Source organism: Rhodamnia argentea, chromosome 6 (assembly GCF_020921035.1).
Source record: "Rhodamnia argentea isolate NSW1041297 chromosome 6, ASM2092103v1, whole genome shotgun sequence".
NCBI classification, from domain to species: domain Eukaryota; kingdom Viridiplantae; phylum Streptophyta; class Magnoliopsida; order Myrtales; family Myrtaceae; genus Rhodamnia; species Rhodamnia argentea.
The window spans coordinates 15207106-15227833 of record NC_063155.1 but is presented as its reverse complement, the minus strand read 5'-3'; the positions used below and the strand labels follow the sequence as shown (position 1 = coordinate 15227833).

General features: G+C 40.1%; 2 protein-coding genes and 1 pseudogene across 3 annotated transcripts in view; all 3 read left to right on the top strand.

The window, feature by feature from the left end:
* The first annotated feature begins 200 nt into the window (after positions 1-200).
* LOC115748400 lies at positions 201-2785 on the top strand (annotated as a pseudogene).
* A 7441-nt stretch (positions 2786-10226) lies between these two features.
* LOC115748448 (protein PELOTA 1) overlaps positions 10227-20728 on the top strand; it is a 33096-nt gene continuing 22594 nt past the window's right edge. The window contains exon 1 of the mRNA XM_048281108.1: positions 10227-10281. The gene's annotated coding sequence lies outside the window, so the exon portion shown is untranslated. The remainder of the gene's footprint in view (positions 10282-20728) is intronic.
* LOC115748388 (sterol 3-beta-glucosyltransferase UGT80A2-like) lies at positions 10260-17441 on the top strand. Of its 2 annotated transcripts, XR_007198873.1 has the most exons (15): positions 10260-10691; positions 11906-12078; positions 12764-13000; positions 13511-13622; positions 13735-13905; positions 14508-14571; positions 14728-14785; positions 14859-15036; positions 15217-15347; positions 15816-15918; positions 16037-16113; positions 16196-16243; positions 16320-16469; positions 16629-16771; positions 16984-17120. XR_007198873.1 is itself a non-coding variant. In XM_030684865.2 (14 exons), the coding sequence occupies exons 1-14, from the start codon at positions 10568-10570 to the stop codon at positions 17170-17172; spliced, it is 1815 nt and encodes a 604-aa protein (XP_030540725.1). In that variant the 5' UTR covers positions 10267-10567; the 3' UTR covers positions 17173-17441. The 2 variants fall into 2 exon arrangements, 1 of the variants encoding a protein (XP_030540725.1); XM_030684865.2 differs by lacking the exon at positions 16629-16771 and having other exon boundaries at positions 10267-10691; positions 16984-17441.

Genomic DNA, 20728 nt, shown 5'->3' with positions numbered 1-20728 from the left:
TCAAGTTAGTCTTAAACTTTTCATATTTGTGCCAATTGAGTCCATCTAGTTAATATTGGATGGAAATCGCTGACGTGGATACATGTCGTTCTAGGTGACCCTTGCTGGCACCGATATGGATATTTTTAAATAATTTTTTTGGTTTTTTCTTTTTTTTTTCCTTTACTTTTATTTGTTTTTGGATAGACAGTCGCGAGCCCATGCCCAGATTTGGGCCAAAGAGGGTACTGGCTTTAGGCAAGGGCCGCGACGCCCTAGCCCAGTATGCGTGAGGGTTGCTAGCCCTATGTCCAAAAACAAAACAAAGTTAAAAAAAACATAGAAAAATGCAAAAAAAAGCTAAAAAAATTAAAAGTTTGTTCACATTAGTGCTAGCTGTGCCATGTAGCATGAATTACATCCACATTAGCAATTTTTAGCCAAATTATCCGGATGGACTTAATTAGCATAAATGCAAAATGTTTAAGGCTAAATTTGGCATAATTGAAAGGTTTATGATTAAATTGACACAAATGCAAAAGGATTAGGACTTTTTGGACACTTTTCCCCATTTAAGTTTTCACCAATGCAAAATGCTGGGAACTGAGCAAGTCATTATGACAAATATCACTTAGCAAAACTAAAATCTCCCATGGCTGGAGGAACAAATTCATTCCATGTAACAACTCGACCTGATTGTATTAATTCAAATCGGGGAATTGTTTCCTCTATAAGTGATTGGCTGCGAAGGAGTCACCTGCCATTCACAAATTCACGAGATTTCAATTCACGTTGCGAATTCCCGACTGCTAGCATCTTGGTAGGACTACGATGACGGGCTCATCAACATCGAATCCTTAGGATTGCGGGTGACCAAACATTCTGTAATGGGTGCGCATATATATAAAATGTGTGGTCTGTCGAGCATTTCGGTTATAGCACATTAACTCGTATAGGTGTTAAGATTCATTGTTTTGTTTGGCTACCATTGTGTTACTTGATGTTTCTTTCATGCAAAACTTGACAAAAAGCAGAATGTTTGGTGCTTTGCAAGTTTGGCAATCCTAGGACTTATCAGCCATTGGGATCCACTCAGGAAATATCAGGACTCCGCCACTCTAACCTATAAATATATCTCCTTCTTATCTCTTCTATCCCAAGCTCACAAACCTCCTTCAACTCCACTCTCTTTGATCAAATTGTTCATATTTCTGTAGCGGCAACCTCAAAGACATCATAGGCGTGTTCACTTTCACAAATGAATTACGTTTCCACAATCCCTGCGTCGAAATTGTTCAAGGCCCTGGTTGTGGATTCACATAACCTAATTCCCAACATGCCTCAAGCTGTTAAGAGCATTGACATCATCCAAGGCGATGGAGGGGCTGGAACCATTAAGCAGCTCAACTTCATTGAAGGTAATCATGCTTTTTTGCTGTATAAATGTGCTTCTTTTCTAGCTTTTGTAGCAAAATTCAATATGGCTCTAGTATAATCGTCATGAACAATATAGAAACCGATAATCGCACTAATCTTGAAATTATAACAGTACAATCACAAAACTGAATGGAAATGGAATTGCAATAACAATACTAAAAAGAAATGGAATCGATACAAATAATACCGAGGCCCGCGTTTGACACAGTTTTCTTAAAACAGATTCGTCCCCTCTAGTATGTGCTCGAGGTTTCGTGAACGTCTGTCTCCCAGGATGCAACGATTGGCAGCGAAGAAGCAAGCACAACAATTCAAAGCTTTCGGCGAACTTGAACAAAGCGAAACCGAACACCTATCGAAAAACAATACAAATGCTGAGAATAGAAAGAGAGGGAGAAGATTTTCTGGTACGTTAAAAATTAGAATGGGAAGCCATCTACTTCTAGGGTAAGTGGGGGGCGTTTCGAAAAAAGGAATAATAACGGTTGATTAAATTTCCCGTTATAATATTAATTTTGTAACAACAATGTCATTAATCTGCCGTTACTCAATGGAGATTAAACCTGCTGTTATAATATTAATTTTTATAACAGCAATGCCATTAATCTACCGTTATTACTCGATTCGGCAGCTGTTACAAAAAAAAACTTGTAACTGTTTGAGTTGGAAAAATAAATTAGAAGGCAAAATTGGGCTTTTCGCAAGGCCCACCTTTCGGTCCTACATTCGTGTAGGAGGGTCGTGCGCTCGTGCCCAAGTTTCAGCTCGTCAGGCCTCTATTGGGGCTTGGGATTTGCACTCCCTGCGCCTGCACGCGAGGCATAGTGCTTGTGCTATGATAGTTACCACTCCAAAGGGGGGTAACTATTTATAAAGCACTTTAAAGCCTTCTTTCTTTTCAATGTGGGATTAATGTCTTCCACTTTCCCACTTCCAACTCAAGAGTGTTCTTTGAGCATCAATTTCTCATTCATTCACCCTTCAATTTATCCCATATTTCCAACAGCTTTAACAAATATTTGGGCATATAGACAAGTGTACTATGATACGATATCCTTCTATTGTGTGCAGGTGGTCAGCTTAGCAGCATGAAGAGTCGCATGGATGAGCTGGACTTGGAGACATTCACGTACAAGTATACCGTGATCGATCTTAAGGAGAAGTTCGAATCTATTGTTTACGAAGTCAAATTCGAGCCAACACCGGAAGGCGGGAGCAGGAACAAGATGACGAGCACGTATTACACGAAGGGAGATGTTGAACTTAAAGAAGAGGACGTTAAGGCAGGCAAAGAGCGAGCCTTGGGAATGTGCAAGGTCGCCGAAGCATACCTCCTCCAAAACCCCGATGCATATGCTTGAAACTTCAAATGCCCTCTTGTCTACAAAATTTTCATCTTGCTAAACTCGAGTCTGCATATCTTTAATAACAGTCCAAACTTTCAATTTTGATTGATCTGCCGTTCTAGAATTTAAGGCTTTAGTAACCACAGTTGGGTAGGTGTCAACGTATGAGATATGAGCGAATATAGACTGAACAAATACATATAACCTCGGGTCAGCGCAATTTCCACCCTCGTTTTGGCTAAGACATTTCTTTTGTCTTGTTAACTTATTGAAATACCCTCCTCTCTTTCTCTCTTCAATTTATTGTTTCTTTTTCTATCAGACTAATCCACAAAATTGCATTTATTTTTGCCATCTCTCTCGTTAATTTCGCAATACAAATGCTCCAAAACACCCATCAATATATTAGTTTACCATATCTTATTTTTCTTTTGCCTAGAGAATATTGTCAATTTTAATTGATGGTCTCTTTTTTTCATTCACAAGAAATTTCTATTTCCGACAGCTAACGAACACATGATTAATTACATTTTTCCCGAGTAGTTTGAGTGAAACTATATTTCAAAGTCGAAAATTAAAATTTAATTTAATTTTCTAGCTGATCTTGATAAAAAAAATCGAAAAGAAAAATATGGAAAAAGTTAATTTGTTCATACCATGATAAAATGTAAAACATATTTACATTTAGATGATATTTAGATATTGACAAAAGGGTAAACATATAAAGGAAAAAACACGAAACTTCTTATTGTTCAACTCATGCTATGGTCTAACAAAAAAATAAAAAAAAATCCTACTATGAAGAAAGTAATTAATATAAATTGTATATCCAATATAATCGCAAGTTGATCAAAACTTTAAAATATGCTTAAAAAATTCCCCTAAATAAATAAGTGAAAAGCCCAAAATTTAAAGTGCAAAATAAATAAATAAATTTTCAACCTCATCTTGTAATTTATTAAAATGTGAAAAGCACAAAATAAAGCACAAATTACCGATGTTTAACACGAGAAACCTACAAATTTATTCCAGAAAATCACCCATAAGATCAAAATCTACTAGATAATTAGATTGAAATTTAGTTTTCAACTTTGACAATAGGTTTCCCTCAAACTATTTTACAAAAAATAGACAGTTAATTGTGTACTCATATGCCGTTATAACTAGAAATTTCTAACTTTTATACACTTTTTGCAATTAAAAAAATGAGACCATAAACTAAAAATAAAGGCCTTCTACATGACAAGATGATATTTCATTGGGTGTAATTTGACATTTATATTATGTGATCGATAATTTGATAGTAAGTTAGAAATAAAGACAGTTATGTTGGTTAAGATGATTAAAAAAAAAAGAAACAATAACCCAAAGAGAGAAAAATGTATTTCCGTCTGTTGATTGAGAAAAATGAGTGGCTTAGCCAAACTATGAGTGAAAATAGCACCGCCCTAACCTCGGTTCTACACTTTTAAAACTTTTATCCATCCTGTTTTTAGGGTAGAAAAATAAAACATCAGTTGTATTGCCAAATATACTACTGAAAATTTGGACTTATAAGTATTTCCCTTGCGATAGTACAGGAAATTAATGTTTTGATAAAAGTGCGAGCATCTTTTGTCACAATTTGAAGCAAAACCAAACGATTTTGGTTTAGTTCGGTTCCAATGAACCAAATGGCATGATTTGGTCTGAGCTTTTATCGATCGTATTTTTACATTTTGATTTGATTTGGCCTTCAAATGACATCAAACGCAACTTCTTCACCCCCGTTCACAAATCTTCACATAAGGGCGTCTACAAAATATGGGATGTGTCATAGGACCATACCCACTCGATGATCTAAATAGCACCGATATCGACACGTGACACTCGACACGACACGCCGATACGTCATTTTTCAAAAGATATAAACTTTCAACACGTTGTATATTAAATGTATATATAAAGATATACATGATACAATAGTATGTGTATCTCATGTATATATAAAAATATCAACGAAGAACTTCTTCTTCTTCTTCTTCTTCTTCTTCTTCTTATATTAAGGATTCACGATTAATTTTTTTTTTTTTTATGGATAGATATATGACTTAAGTATATATATATATAGCGGAACCAAGTATTCTTGGTCAATGGCTGGAACAAGATACTGGTCAAACTTGGAGGCTTGAACGAACTTCTTAATGTTCGGAGATCTTTATATAAATTTACATTTTAACCCTCAATTGATTGAAAATGTTTAAAATTGACTCATGCATGTCGAAATGGCATGTTAAGATGCTGGACTTGTGCATTAGTGGTGAGTTCGGAGTGTTGACCACGTGTCGGTCGCGTGTCGGCCCTGGAGAGTGTCTATGCCTCCTAGTCAATGAGTAACCCCATAATTTATGTTTTTTTTTTACCGGACACATGTGGAACGTTAAATATGTATACAATGGAAAAACATTCATATCCGGATTGACTTTCCGATGATAAAGACGCCTCATGCCATTTCGAATTAGGGTCATGCATTTTAAAGCGTAGCATTATAAAATAAAACAAAAAGTCTTAAGCTTATTGTACTTGTGTCAATTCAGTCTTAAATCACTTTTTTTAATTGAGTTTTAAATTTTTTGTTTTTTTGCTAATTCAATTCATCCAATCAATTTTTACCGAAAATCGTTGACATGAATGCCGGCAATCCTAGGTGCTGCTGACATGGACTTTTTAATAATATTATAATTTAATTTTTTTTCTAATTTTTCTAATTTTATTTATTTTTCCTTTATTTTTATTTCTTTTTCTTCTTCTTCCTCCGGCTGATCTCCAGATCTCGGCGATAGCCGACGATTGGCCAGAGACGAGGTCAACCTCGCCGTGGCTCGGCAAGGTGACACCTAGGCTTCCTCTGTTTGTCATCATCGGTGCCTCTGGTGCTCCATATCAAGCAATCGGAACCGCTCTAATTTCCTCTTTTGCAACCACTTTCCTCAAATCAAGCAGGGTCAGCCTCGAATTGGAGGGCTCTCTGCAAATTTTTGGGGATGGAGGTGGATCGAGAGAAGTATCTGGTGAAAATGGAGCAGCAGAGGCGCGATTGAGTTGCGCCATTCGTAGTGTTCACCTCACCAATGAATAACAACACACATCAAAGCGATAACTCGCTCATCAGTGTCCCAAACACCTTCAAATGTGCAAATCCTAGATGAAATTGCATCTGCAAGACACTAATCTTCCCGCCACTACTTACTCTCATCCATTGCATAGCTAGATTTCAACACGGGACATTCAAATCTTTAATTCAAATACTGCCCATCCTGCTTCTGAGCAGGGTCTGCTTGTAGCCCTCGGCACTGCCGGAGCTAACAGCAAACAAATCCTGCGGCAGCAATATCGTGGCAGTCAAATGAGAGTCCTGTTAACGGAACGACAATAATCCCGTTGCCGAGGACCGACAACGGTTAGCTGATTTTGGTCAGTTTAGTTGTGATATGGGGGACTCATTCTGATGCCCATTGTCTTCGTCCTTGATGCAGAATTTCTTTGAGGATCTTGGGTTTGGGGAAGACATTACTTTTCTGCTGGTAATTCCAGGAAAACGGTGCCTTGGAGGAGAAGGCTGGAGTAAAGGGTAATCTTCCTGTGGCGGCATATTTCTGTTGATAATTGCATCGATTAAGTTTACTCTGGCTGTTCTGTTCAGTTTCGAAGCGATATCTAACTGTAACTATTTGATTGAAAGCCATCTACAGCTCTATGCAGATTCACAACATTCATGCTGAGATAGCAAAACGGTCAGCAATCACAATCAGGACAGAGCAAGTTCATACAATGACTCATATGCTCCGGTATTCTCATTTGTTTCAAACCTCAGTATATTCACTAATAGAGAAGATTTTCCAGCATTCTTATTTGTGTATTAATGTCCGTTTGACTTGCCTGATGCCTAAACCAAACGTTTGATGAGTAATGATTTTGCACGGATTGATTTATGAATGCCCCGAAATTTCTTATTTCTCTTCGGCTGAGGGATAAAAGTGGGGCCAGACTTGCAGGAACAGAGAGGAAGCTGGTGTTTATGTCGTCCCGTGGGCGGCGAGAACAGCCGGCCCGACACCCATCCTCCGCTGCGTGCAGACCCAAGAAGGAGGACGACGTGTGCTTACCTGCTGGACCGGAGCTTGTCGCTCGGGGGTCCTCATGGTCGACTTCTGCGCTCGCAGTGGCTTCCCGTATGCTGCCGCATGCGGGTTCACCTACAATGGTACGCCGTTCCCGGAGGGCCAAGTCGTGGCGGAGGATCTGGGCATGGACAACGGGACGTCATCGGCACCTGGGCTGATCAGCTCGGCGGGTAGGCCTTTTGCCCGTGACAGTTTGCAGCTTAGGGATCAGTAAGCATTGTGTACGTAGTCCGCTTGCTTCTGTAGTGTGTATAACTGAAGTTAGGAAGGAGGAGGAGGAGGAGGCGATGATGGCGGTGATGGGTTTGATGTACTGCCATGGGCGATGTTTACCGTTGGGAAGTTGCGAGCTTTCTCGTGCCTTTTGCTTTGTTTCTGGGTTTGGCGTTTCGCCATCGCCATTGCTGGAAGCTTCGTCCCTCCTTTTGCTTCATCCCGAAGATGGAAGCCTTGTCTCGTTGACTTTTGTCAGAAGTGGAGAGCGACGATGGCGTTCGCCGTTCACCAGTTTGAGTCTCGGCTTGAACATTCATGGTACGTGTGCCAAGATTGAGGCGTGTGGGGAATTATGCTTTGATCTCATCTTTAGGTGTCAAAGTTCGATTCTTTTTTTTTTTTTAGTTCGAATTTCGAATTTACTCGCCGCCAAGAGCACGTCGACTTTCTCGAGAGCTCATGGGGGATTATACCTATCTCGATCGGTTCGTGAGAACAATAAAAATTCATAAATAGATTTCGAAATCTTATGGAAAATACCGTCATGGATAAATATTGCAATCTCAAAATCGTTTCTTTTCCCTCTTGATTCAAGCTCTACCATGAGCTTGCTTGATAACTTCACTTAATGATGACTATGATTCGATGTGTTAATGTCGGACACCATCTATAAGCGTGTGATATGCGTTTATCATGTTCACAAGTAAATATATATAGACTAATATATTGATGTGTTCTCTTGTGTCGACATTGTATATTGGAATAATTGTCCAAAAAAACCTATTGTAACCGATTCAGTCATAAACTTACCAATTTGGCCTAAACCTTTTGATGATTTTCCAATATAATCTATTTGGCTTTTTTTTTTTTTTTTTGCAGAAATTGTTGTTGTGAATGTTAGTTATGCCATATCTCATAAGGCCGAGAGCTCTAATATTCCTTTCTGTTAACTCAAAGTCTAAGGCAAGGATCCTACGTGACGTGGTATGTGCTGACTTTATAGCCATGCTAGTGATTTCCTGCTAAAACTAGCTAAAAAAACTACATTGAAAAATCATCAAAAAGTTTACGATTAAATTTATCCAATTGAAAAGTTTAGAATTGAATTAGCTACCGTACAATAAATTTGAAACTTTTTGAACGATTTTCTCAGTGTACCTTTATCATGCTTTTATATCGTGCCAACTTGTAATACGTTGGCAAGTTTGATAATCGTGTTGAGAAAACACATCACATTTTAGGATTAGTGGAATACCCCTTGACTTTCAGATGGAAAAAGAGTTGACCATCTTATGAAAAATTTTGATTAGGAAAAGTTTTCGAATGAGGAATTTAAGATCAGTTGGACAATAACGATCAAATTTGACTTATAAATTTTAGCACTTACAGTATTCTACAATCAAAATTGATTTCTACATTTTGTCAATACATAATTTTCAATTTTGTTAGCATAGATTAGCATGATGTCGTGAGCGAAATTATGATGCCAACATTTGTTACCTTATATAAAGAGACTTGTACATCATGGTGTTGCGGCAATGAAATTGTCTACGTATAGGTGGACCGAATAGTTGAGACTCGAAGGCAAGCAGCAAGATAGAGTACCTTAACCCGCTCATTGTGGGGGTGATCTCGAACTTAAATTTATTCAAAATACAGTAAATGAACCGCTTTCACAAAAGGTGTCTCGAACTACAGTGATATGATATCTGTTCCCCTTGATTTGGTAGATAAGGTTATGTGATCTAACCCCGGTGTCTATGATATCAAAACTGTCAGAAATACCAAGAGTCAGCTGATGGTGACAAAAATTAAAAAAAAAATTGACCCTTCCACGACAGAGCCCATTCAAAAAAGGATCAATCTGATCCCAAATGATGATTGGCTTGGTCTGAAGTCAGGGAGAGATCCATTTGCAAAATTCTTCTATTGCATAGTGGGAACTCTCCCTAGAGGCGTATCGCTCTATATCGCCCGTTGACTTGAGGGCCGACTGCGAAAGAGCTTCGAAAAGTGACCAATGGGACGGGAGCTGTCGGCCTGCAGAGATTTCGAGTGTGAGGCCTTTATGATAACGCCTGGAAAGGGCAAGCCACGGCGATTACCTCTCCTCGCCTATCTCGCTCGATAACAACGGAAAAAAAAAGAAAAGGGTGGGGGGGTTACGTCACATTGCAAACTTGCACGCATCAATAGAAGTTGGCCCGGACTTTGTGAATCCTACCCTAACCTCAAGTATCAACTGGACGTGTAGAGTACGACACCCCACCAAATAATTGCTTCCCCACCAACCTCGTTGTCCACGAAGAGAGGGGAAGGTCCCCTGAACATGACCTCTAACATCGACCCATCCTCCTCCTCCTTTGGGCCCCACCCAAATCCCTTTGGGCCTGCTTTAATCCATCTCAAGTTAATAGCCTCTAAATTTTGATTTAATGTAGCGTGCAATAGACTTCTAATTTACCAATAGGGTGCTTATGAATTTTTAATTTATTCAATTTAATCTTTGAAACTTTCACGTCGAAGTCACAAGAGTGGATTCAGGAAATGATCGATAAATACAAACAGACCCCGTTCGCCCTCCTACTTTGGGCTCCATGCAAATGCTTTTTTTTTAATTGGAAACGACTTGAATAATTTCTAAATTTTGGCTCAACATATTTAATTATTTTTTTAAAATTTTAATTTATACAGTATAATATTTTCAAAATTTTAATTTATTTAATTTGACCCATCGATTCTCGATAGCAGTTTGGGAAGTCCCCCAGAAACTGATTCGTAAATGTTGATGGACCCCACCCCCGTCCTCCTACTTTGGGCCCCACCGAAACGCCTTTCTTCCTTTTTTGTCGAATGCATGTTAATTTGTTATCACGACGAGGACCAGAACCTGAAGAACCGAAGATGGAGAAGCACCGAAACGCTCGAGACGTGTCCGAGCGATCCCGGGATAGTTACCTGGTTTTCCTTCCACGTGGCATCAACCCATCTCCTCTCTCTCTCTCCTGTCCCTCTCTTTCGGCTTTCGAAACTTCGTGGTTTATGGTGGGAGGACTACCTGGGGAAGCAAAGGTGCTTCAACACCAGAAACAGCGGCAAATAAAGGGGGAGGAGAGAGACAGAGAGAGAGGGAGAGAGGAGCCATCGATTTCAAATTCTGCATTGTGGGCAGATTTCAAAAAGGGGTCTTGGGTGGATTCGATTCTTTGCTCACCGATCTCTCCTAATTCCTACCTGTCCCAACGCGCGAGGGAGAGAGTGGGTGTGAGTAGTGTGTGTATCTGCGAGCCCATTTGCCAGTGCGCATCATATTCCCCGCCTGTTCCCACATGACCCCACCTCTTTTCGTGTAGCTCTCTCCACACTCTTCCTCCCCTTTCTCTTCTTCTCGATTCGCTTTTCGTAGCGATCTATAGATCGTGGAGGATGGAGCACAATGGCATGGAGGATCGCCGGCGAAGAAGCTCCTTCGAGTCCGAGAACTCCGTCGATGTTGGCGACGGCGACGGCGACGTGACCCAAGCCAATGGCCGTGACGCTCATTCTTCGGGTCTATCTCTGTCCTCTCGAATCGTTTTGAGTGTCTGTTCCGTGCTCGCTTCGTGCTTTTCTTTTTTGATTCCTGGGTTGATCTCAAAATAGCGTCTTTTGGTGCGTACGAGCGGGACTGGAGTTAGCGTTGGTTTTTGTATGCTATTCTATGCAACTGTTGGGGCCAGCGTTGTTTGTGCATTGCAGGCTGAGTCTTTTGAAATGGCGATTATTGCGTTGTCTTTGCGGCGTTGACCAGGTGCTAGGGTTCGCTTGTCTCTGGAATGTGATCGAGGTCTCCTGCTATATAGGTTAAAGTGTTCTCATTTTGCACTGAAATGTCAGCTGATCGAGCTGTTGGCCAGCTTGTTGTGTTGTTGAACCGAACCCAACAGAGGTGGTGGTAATATTGACCACACGGTACTGCTTTTGTGAATGGCAAGTGTTGATAGTGGTGGTGACTAAAGCCTTTGGTTGCTTCAAGTGGTTACATCTATTGGGAACGGTGTCTTGAATGGGAAATGTTTGCCCGGACGCGGTCCATCATGGATTGAGTGAATGGTTACCATTGATGAGTCGTGTCCCGAGGGGCCCACATCGTCAAATGGCTGTGATCATGGAGTCCATAATCAGACCAGTTTACACACAAGAAGATTCAATGAGCAAGGGGTTGCTTTTTTGACTTGTATCTGTGGTCCTTGCTGGTGTCATTAGTGAGAAATATCACAACACAGCTCGGAAGAATGATTTGCTATCGTAAGAAATGTGATGTTGTTCTCCAAGATGTGTGCTAGTATATGTTTCCCATCACTTGGTTCCCTGAATGTATCCAAAACAGGAAGACGAGAAAAACCTTTCTGAAATAATTTAGTGTTTGACATAGTCTAAAAAGCCTGAGGTGGTCTCTCCTTTCAATGAAGGTGGGAAATTTCTTGTCATACGTGCATGTCAAACAAATTGAAGACGTGCCTTTATGCTCTTCTCCGTCAAAGATGTGACACTGTTTGAGCCGTGCAATTGTCACTGATTCATGCTAGTCACCTGCAAAAATTTATTTTACTTATGCCGAGTTTTAGAGATGCGTTTGGCTGAACTTGAAGCTGTCAGAATGTCTTTGCTCTTCCCCTCCTTACCAGTATAAGTTTCTGCTTTTTCATCCTTAATTCCAATGCGCTATACATCAGTCCGTGACCCAGAAACTTTCGTTTGTTGATCTATGTTTTCTCTATATAGGGTCCACTGACACGAGTTCCCCTATCGACAACATGCCTGGGGATGCATCAACATCTGGAAAGTCAGAATCAGACTCCTCCCAGCTTTCAAGGATTGGGCAGTGGAGACAAAACAATAAACTTCGTCTTCTTACAGCTAAATTTTTTGATGAAAAAGTTCCTCTGAAAAAGAAGGTCTCACATCCGCAATCACAGTTGTTGTGGAATAATTATTTGATTATTTTAAGTAAACCTTTCTGAATGGATAATAGCAGAGAGCGAAAGAATCTTCATGCTATGAAGCTTAGATTAAGCTGAGATTGGTGAATAATCTTCTATCCAAAACTGTATATTGCAAAGGCAATACATATAGGTTTTTTTTTTGTCTGTCCTATCTCTAACTCTCCTCAGCAATAGATATAGTTCACAAGATCAATTTTGTCCATTGATGTCTCACATTTTTGAGGAGCGAAATACATGTTTTGTGAGAGCATAATTTTTATTTATTCATTTAAATCACTCTTAAATGGAAAGTGTACTGTGGCTGGTACACATGTTTGAGTATTTCTAAACCTTGTTATGTCAAGTCTGTCTTGGCATTCATCTCTGACCTTCATGTTGTGCCATAGGCCTAGTATAGGAGGAATCATTCATAGACTCACTTTGCATTTTCTTTCGCTGACTGTTACCTTTTTCAAACATGGTGTTGTTGCAAAGTTTTAATGTTGCTGCAGCTGAATAGGTTTCTTGACATGTTCTACTCAACTCTTTTATTTGTGCACAATGATTGGTGTTATTTCTTAAACGCGGTTTATTTTGCTAGTTTGCAGTAATTAAAATTTGAAGCATGTTGATTCATGTTACTGATGGTACTCTGCAGCTTAAATGGTTAAAGCGAGCTACTACTGTAGAAAATGATGGGACTGTCCAGTTTGAAGTTCCAGGGGACATTGCACCGCAAAATCTTAATTTTGGAACTGGAGTTGTTTATAATGGAGCTACGGAAGAACCAGTTCCTGAGGATGTCCCTGATTTACCTCCACTGCAGATTGTAATGCTTATTGTGGGGACCCGAGGAGATGTTCAGCCCTTTGTTGCTATAGGAAAACGCTTACAGGTTTGTACAAGATCTTACTTATTCGTGATGCGCGTCATAGCTACCGGCGTTATCCTAGCTTAGAACTGGAGGGCCTTATATGTTGCAGGTGTAGCTCACGCTTTTAAAATCTCTCTCTTTTATTTATTTAGTTTTGATGTTAAGTTATTCATTTACAAATCGTTAGTACGGAATCATAGATTTTGGAATTGTTGTAGAGAAGAGCTTGTTAGATGAAGTCAAGAACATATTGGGTGCTTTTTAGTGAGGTGCTTTTTCCGCAAGCTAATTAGTTGATGATTGTTTCAGCCAAAAAGAATTAGTCGAAGATTGTGGTGTTTATATAATTAGTGATGTCCTGATCATGAGTCGATTTATGTTAGCTACTGACAGTTGATGTACGAGGAATATGGCTCAACAGTGCAATGCCATGTAATCCTAATTGTCAAACTGTCTACATGCACTGTATCATTGAAGGGCAATCATTAAGATGCTGATCTTATGCTGATAGCAGCTAATATCTGGTTGCAGGAATATGGGCATAGGGTGAGACTGGCGACTCACGTGAATTTCAAAGAATTTGTCTTGACTGCGGGGCTAGAGTTCTATCCTTTAGGTGGAGATCCTAAAGTTCTTGCTGGATGTATGTTCCCTGTCTGGCTTGATCCTAAAGTTCTTGTTTAATCCTAATTCTGGATTTAGTATTGATTACTAAGTCGTGTGGTACCAATTGTCTTCCTCTCCTTTTGCTGCAGATATGGTGAAAAACAAAGGTTTTTTGCCTTCAGGACCTTCTGAAATACACATCCAGCGGAATCAAATAAAAGATATTATTTTCTCGTTGCTCCCTGCTTGCTTGGATCCAGATCCTGATACCCTTGTAGCATTTCAACCCAATGCAATAATTGCCAATCCCCCAGCATATGGTGAGAATTAACTGGATTTCATAATTTTTTATTCAAACATGTTTGATAAGATCCATGGCTATAGTTTCAGTTTTAATAGGTTTGTTTAGCCAATGTGATGCTTGTCTTTTGGGTGAAGTCTGGATTGAATCGTGCTTGATAGTAGCAGTGACTCTGGTTATAGTTTATTTTAATTGCTTAGCAGACTGAAGCTTGAGTAATCAGCCTATGCAAGCTTGTCTTTTGGCTGAATTAGATGTTTGTCCCTTTCATGTTTCCAAGGTCTCCCTTAAAGACAATGGGACCGGAAAAGAATGAAAATAACTATAAGTTGTTTACTGTTTTCAGATATTTTAAGGAAACACAACTCCTGTGTTTTGAAATGAAAATTGTGTTGGATAGGTCCAGAAATATTTCTTAACTCTTCTCTTATACATTTTCTTGCAAGTGTAAGCAGGAGTTTTGCAAATTTTATCAAGTCAGTCACGACCTTGGTCTCCTTGCTTGTGCCACTGTTCCTTTATATATACTAACAATCTAATCTTACATGGCTTGTAGGATAGTTGACACTAACTATGAGACATGGGAACTCCTTTTTAACACTGGCAAGTGTGATTTTTCAGGGCATACACATGTAGCTGAAAAGCTGAATCTGCCACTTCATGTAGTTTTCACAATGCCATGGACGTAAATTTCCTCTCTGGAGTTTTATTACAAATATTATTTATCAATTTGAAATGTGTTTATTTTTTGTTTTCGTATGTATGATTCATATGATGGGGTGCAATAATGAGCTCAGTTCTTGCTGTTAACTGAGGGTTCTGTTCGATTTCTCCGTGTCAGGCCTACTAGTGAATTTCCCCATCCTTTGTCCCGTGTGAAGCAACCCGTTGGCTACAGAGTAAGTGTATCTGGAATTTTGCTTTGAGCATGCTGCTTGAGTTACTTATGTGTATCTCCATGTGTTTTTGCAGCTGTCATATCAAATTGTAGATGCATTAATTTGGCTGGGTATAAGAGATGTGATCAACGAGTTCAGAAAGAAAAAGTTGAATCTAAGACCTATCACTTATTTACGTGGATCCTATAGCTCTCCTCCCGATGTGCCTTATGCTTATATCTGGAGCCCTCACCTAGTCCCCAAACCGAAAGGTAAGGTACTATTAAGCCGTTTAATTCAAAAAGCAAGTTTGTATTCAAATGAATGTAGTGTTAGTAACTTTTGCTGGAGTAATTGGTGATATAAGCAGCAGAAGGTTGAAGGACTAATCTACATTTTCTGTTGAGAAGTACTTTTGTTATTTTTGTCTAGTTTTCTTCCACTACCTGCAGATTGGGGACCAAAAATTGATGTGGTTGGATTTTGTTTCCTTGATCTTGCATCAAGTTATCAACCGCCAGAATCTCTAGTGAAATGGCTAGAGAAAGGTGAAAAGCCTATCTACATTGGTTTTGGTAGCCTTGTGAGTTCCTCTTTCCAATACATCTGGTTTGTTCTATGTGCATTTTAGTTCTGTACATGAAAGTATTGATCTTTCGTATGAGAAAAGAAGTGCAACAACTTTGCATATTTACATTTTTGGGTTTAATGAATAATGCCTCTTCACATGTGAAAAAGAAATGTATGAGCTATTCTCGTGAAAAAAAATGTTGTCAGTGCATGGACTGATCTACACTGGAGGAATGGATGTGTTACCGCAGTAATCAAGTGAGTTACTAGTACAATGAAAGTTAGAAAGAAGAAGAAGAAGAAGAACTTATCACATTTGAAAAAGTACTAGTGATATTATATAGAGGAATAGAAGTATTGTGCTCTATAAGTCTCACGGGGGCAATGTACTCTGAAAGGATGCACCATTGTAGAAATAGAAAGGAAAAACTTTGTTTCTGCAATTGGTGTCTCAAGTATCCATACAATTTATTGATAACAGCCAGTTCAAGAACCAGAGAAGATGACTGAGATCATAGTTAAGGCTCTGGAAATTACTTCTCAAAGAGGCATCATCAACAAAGGCTGGGGTGGTCTTGGGAATTGTGAGTAGCTTGACTAGTCTTCATGAAATTTCTTATATCCTGCAGCTTTTGTTATGGTTATATGGTGCGGAGCCATGTGGATGCTCCTTTAATACTTTTTTGCTTCTTTCTTTTCCAGTGGCAGAACAAAAGGACTTTGTCTATTTGCTTGATAATTGCCCTCACGACTGGCTTTTCCAGCACTGCAGTGCTGTGGTGAGGACTGAGTTGCCTATCATGAAATTTATGCTATTTAGTGTTATCTGGGAGTTGGCATGACATACCCATACTTTACCAGGTGCATCATGGAGGAGCTGGTACAACCGCCGCCGGTCTTAAAGCCGCGGTAACTACATGTGCCAAATTTGGGGGTTCATGTTGTCTTCTCTCTTTGGACTGATTTGATTTTTCTTTCTCAACAGTGTCCGACAACAGTTGTACCTTTCTTTGGGGACCAGCCCTTTTGGGGAGAACGGGTGCATGCAAGAGGGGTGGGCCCGGCGCCAATTCCAGTTGATGATTTCTCTCTTGAAAAGTTGGTTGATGCAATACGTTTCATGCTTGATCCAAAGGTATGCAGGCGATCAAATTTCACATCTTTAAGGATAAGATCGATCTGCTTGTTCAGTTTGTCTGGCTTTCTATCAAATTTGAGTGAAGTCTTTCTTTATTCTCCTCATGGTCAAAGCAACTCGCTGCTAATTGCCCCATTTTGACTTTGGTACCTCCAGAAATGCCCTGCAGGACCTGCTCATAGTCCTACTTGTCCAATAGTGTGGTCGAAATGTCAATAGAAATCGTCAACTGATGCTTATATACATGAATGGACTGTGTTTTACTGAAATGTGGTGGCTGATCTGCAAGAATATCTCGGGTTACTGCTTTAAGCAATTGGTTGCTGCAACATCACGTTCTTGACTCAGAATGTCTGCTCTGGCACCTTTATCTGAATCTTGTAGATTCTTGCTCCAAAAAATGAGGACGTTTTGAAAAAGGATTATTGGGGAGTCGTCATTGTTTCAAACTTTGGATGGGATCATGCATGCTCACTGTTGATGTGTTCTGATTGTTATTAGCTCATTTCAGGTGAAAGAGTGTGCAGAAGAACTAGCCAAAGCCATGGAACATGAAGATGGAGTGGAGGGAGCAGTGAAGGCTTTCTACAAACACTTTCCACTCAGAAGCCTCAACTCGGATCCGGAGTCGTTGCCTGCTCATTCAATGCACTCCAATTCAAGTCGACTATCGTTAAGACGATGCCTTGGTTGCTCATGATTTTCAGATGTCGAGTCTCCACTGTTGACTTGTGTGACCCATGTCTGTGATCTCACGCAAGTTGCAAAATTGTTGTTGTCCTACCTATCGGTAATGCAAATTTTGTAGATTCTTGCCGAATTCCATGTCTGTATCAGTTCACTTTTCTTGGATGAGACAAGGAGGCATATGTAGACACCGACAATCACCTGTCATTCAGATACAGTTTCAGTTTGAGTAGCCTTACTAATTCAAGTATATAAAACCATTTCGCCGGTTTCTTTCCTCTGCTGCTATCATGCACATCCAGAACTTACAAGAAATGACGTAGAGCACCTTAATTCAGAGATCAACTCCGAATTTAGATACTGAGTAACTTCAGAGAAGGAGAGTGGACGTATTTTGGTGAGAGGGAGAGGGAGAAGTCCGGGATGGTAGTTCAACCATGGCCACATGGAAAGCATAGTTGCGGTTGCTTCTATGCTTTGCTTATACCATTTGTAAATCCTGCTGGATTAAAGTTGAAGGCATCTGGTCCCCATATGGCCGGATCGGTGTGTGCAACGGGGAAATCTCAATCCAAGATTCACATCCTCTGGAACGTGGACTTCTCTGTATCTTAATCTCTGCTAATGCCTCCCTCGAAATGTTCAGTGCCACCATGTAGAGACGTAGCTCTCATGGATCATCGTGGTCAGCTGCAACTTCCAAGTACAGATCGCAGAAGGCTCGAACCATGTGAGAGAATTCATCAAGAGTGACCATAAGCAGAAGGTTGACTATGTTTCGTTTGTACCATCATATCGGCATCTGGGATGGTGCTGCTTCCACAAACTTGAAGGATTTCTTCTTGGACGCTGATTGCCATTCTCGATTCGAAGCTGACAGCATGAGGCACCATTTGATTGGAACTGCTGTGGTTTCATATCCTGCGAGTTAGATGTTCTTGCAGTTTTCACCAACGAAGCGGTTGATGGCCTCTTTGGTTCGCTTGCTGTTTTTAGCGCTCTCAACAATCATTTCAAGCGGATCCTCCCTGCTCGAATGGCTTCCTTCTCTCTCTGCCACCGCTTGTAGTTACCAAAACGCGCACCTCTATCTCCAATGCCCACTTCTCTCTTTTGCTTTTGGTGGGAAGGTGTATATGCAACAAAAAGAAGCACAGCCCTCGTTATCACCCGGGCACAGAATTACGGAACTGAAGTTCAACACTCAGAAGGCAATTTCGCAGAAGCGTTGGAATTCAGATTAAGATACAATAAACTGCAGTCCTACGATCCACAAGGTACTCTAGCAGACAGTCCTTTCTCAGAGAGTGCCCCTTCGAGTTGTCTGTTCTTGGAGAAAATATGTTTTCATGCAAATGCTTACAGGCCCTCAATATGACATCTCCAGAGAAGCTATTCATGTCATCGTCAATCTTTCTGTCCGCAGTTCCACCTTCAGCTTCAATCCTACTTGTCCAGGACTCGATCAGTGAACTTGCAGGTTCGGCTCACCTATGATATCTACATGTCAATCCTTATGTCCACCACCGCCCCTCCAACAAGTTAAGAAACTGGGCAAATTCCACATTGTTCATTGTAGCAACACTTACAGTGAATGCACTATCTATTTTGCTGGTGGAAGGAGCACCGTGATGCAATAATGATGGGGTGATCAGATGATTAGAAAAGAGGAAAAACCAATGTGAATGCAAAAGAATAACGGCTTGCTGCAATCATATGCAGACTTCTACAATATTCGATTTTTCCGATTTCTGTAGCTGCTTGATATTCGACATGACTTAATTTCTTATTCACTATACGGAAGCATGATGGAGAAAGTAGCTTCGAAATGGTACAAGGACATCGAGGGGCCATATTTTTTTGTACATTCCTGTTAATATGGGGAATGTGGGGAGGTTCTTGATCCCTGTAAAAACCCAGCTCCTGCCTATGCTGCACGTAAGTCGTCTATGCATCTAGATTGCAAGCTACTAGGTTTATGGGATTCTCGCATACTTTAGAAGAGATGACTGTCAGTCGGTGTGACTTGGAAACTTACCGAATTGTATTGTCCACCGCCGAAACAAGGGAAATATAGTACCTGCAAATTTGGGGATAATTGAAGTGCCACCAGGGCAAGACTTGCTTTCTTTTGGTTGTGCTCGCTTTCTTCAAGTTCCTAATATTTCCAAGCAGAAATGATGGAGGCGGTCCATTAATTCCCTACTTCCTCAGCAATGACCTGAGCCTCTCTGGTTTCACCACGGCCACATGGTGCACAATTGGCAATAATCCTAAAGCACCTGCCACTGCAACTGTCATCTACATTCCAAGAAATTTTTCTTCCATGGCCTAACTATGGTGGATGCGATTTCTCTTTTAAGCAACAAGTCGCAGAGTGTGGTTTCTTTTCTGGCAATGCTGATTTATATAGAGCAAGAATCCCAATTAAAATTCATGGTGAAGTGCCAAACTAGTATTGCAAACCTAAGAGACTAGCTTGATACCTTGGACTGCTTAGGTTGATTTGCATCTATGTTGTCATTGATGTCTACTCATGTTAGAGCATTCTTTAGCTGTATGTCTTAAGTAGAATATGTGACATGATGCACCAGTCAATTGGGTTGGTCAGTCACAGTCCGGTTCAATTGGACTAGAAGAACAAGGCCACAGAACTATCTGTTTCAGCTTCAGCTTTGGCTGTTTCTTTTGGAGTCAGATATAATCTTAAGTGAATGGTATCCCACTTCTCTCATTGTGGATCACCCATTTCTTTTGTCCTGGATTAATCTTTTATGCACTATATACTCGAAAAGTGGTAGTATTGTTAATGGCACATGCCACCAGTATGCTTTGCACAAAAGACGTAATCAAATCATGCTCAAGAGAGTTAATTTAGTATTGCTGAACAAATCACATACTTCTCAACTGGAGGTTTGGCATGCACTTCCTTTACTTATCAAAACACCCAAAGAATCTAGATCAAAGAACTTCAATTATGATTTGTTTGATTTTGTCCATTGGTTGAACTACCGACCGTTTGAGTAGTAGTTGGAGCTAAAGAATGAGTATGCCGGCATTCAAGCAGGGACATATGGTGTACTTTTCTTTTAGCTGTAAATATCTGGCAAATAATTTGAGACAAGAACCTCAGACTGAAATCAGTGACTTCATAAGAAAACAGGAAGAGAAAAAAGAGTCACTAGACAGGATGGATGGTAGATGTCATTTGTTAAGCACCGCTAATCTCAGTCTTAGTTCTTAGAAATGAATCTTCTTACTCTGGTATATCTCCTAGCACGGTAAGAAAGCCTCATAAGACGGCCATAAACACATTTCAGAGTGTTCTGAGTTTGATTATCGAGGATATACATAACTTCATAGGAAGTGTTCAGCTTGTTCAGAAAGCAGAAGTAGAATAGTACTAATACATCATTAAAATTCTTTATGACTATTAGACCATTGTACAAGAAGATGGTGCATCTTAGTTCTGTCAAAGTGATGCCAGGTAGGTTCATCCTGTAAAAAGTTCTCTGCAAACGGGCAGGTAATATGTATCCACCTTTAGTGATCAATAGAGCTGAACTCAT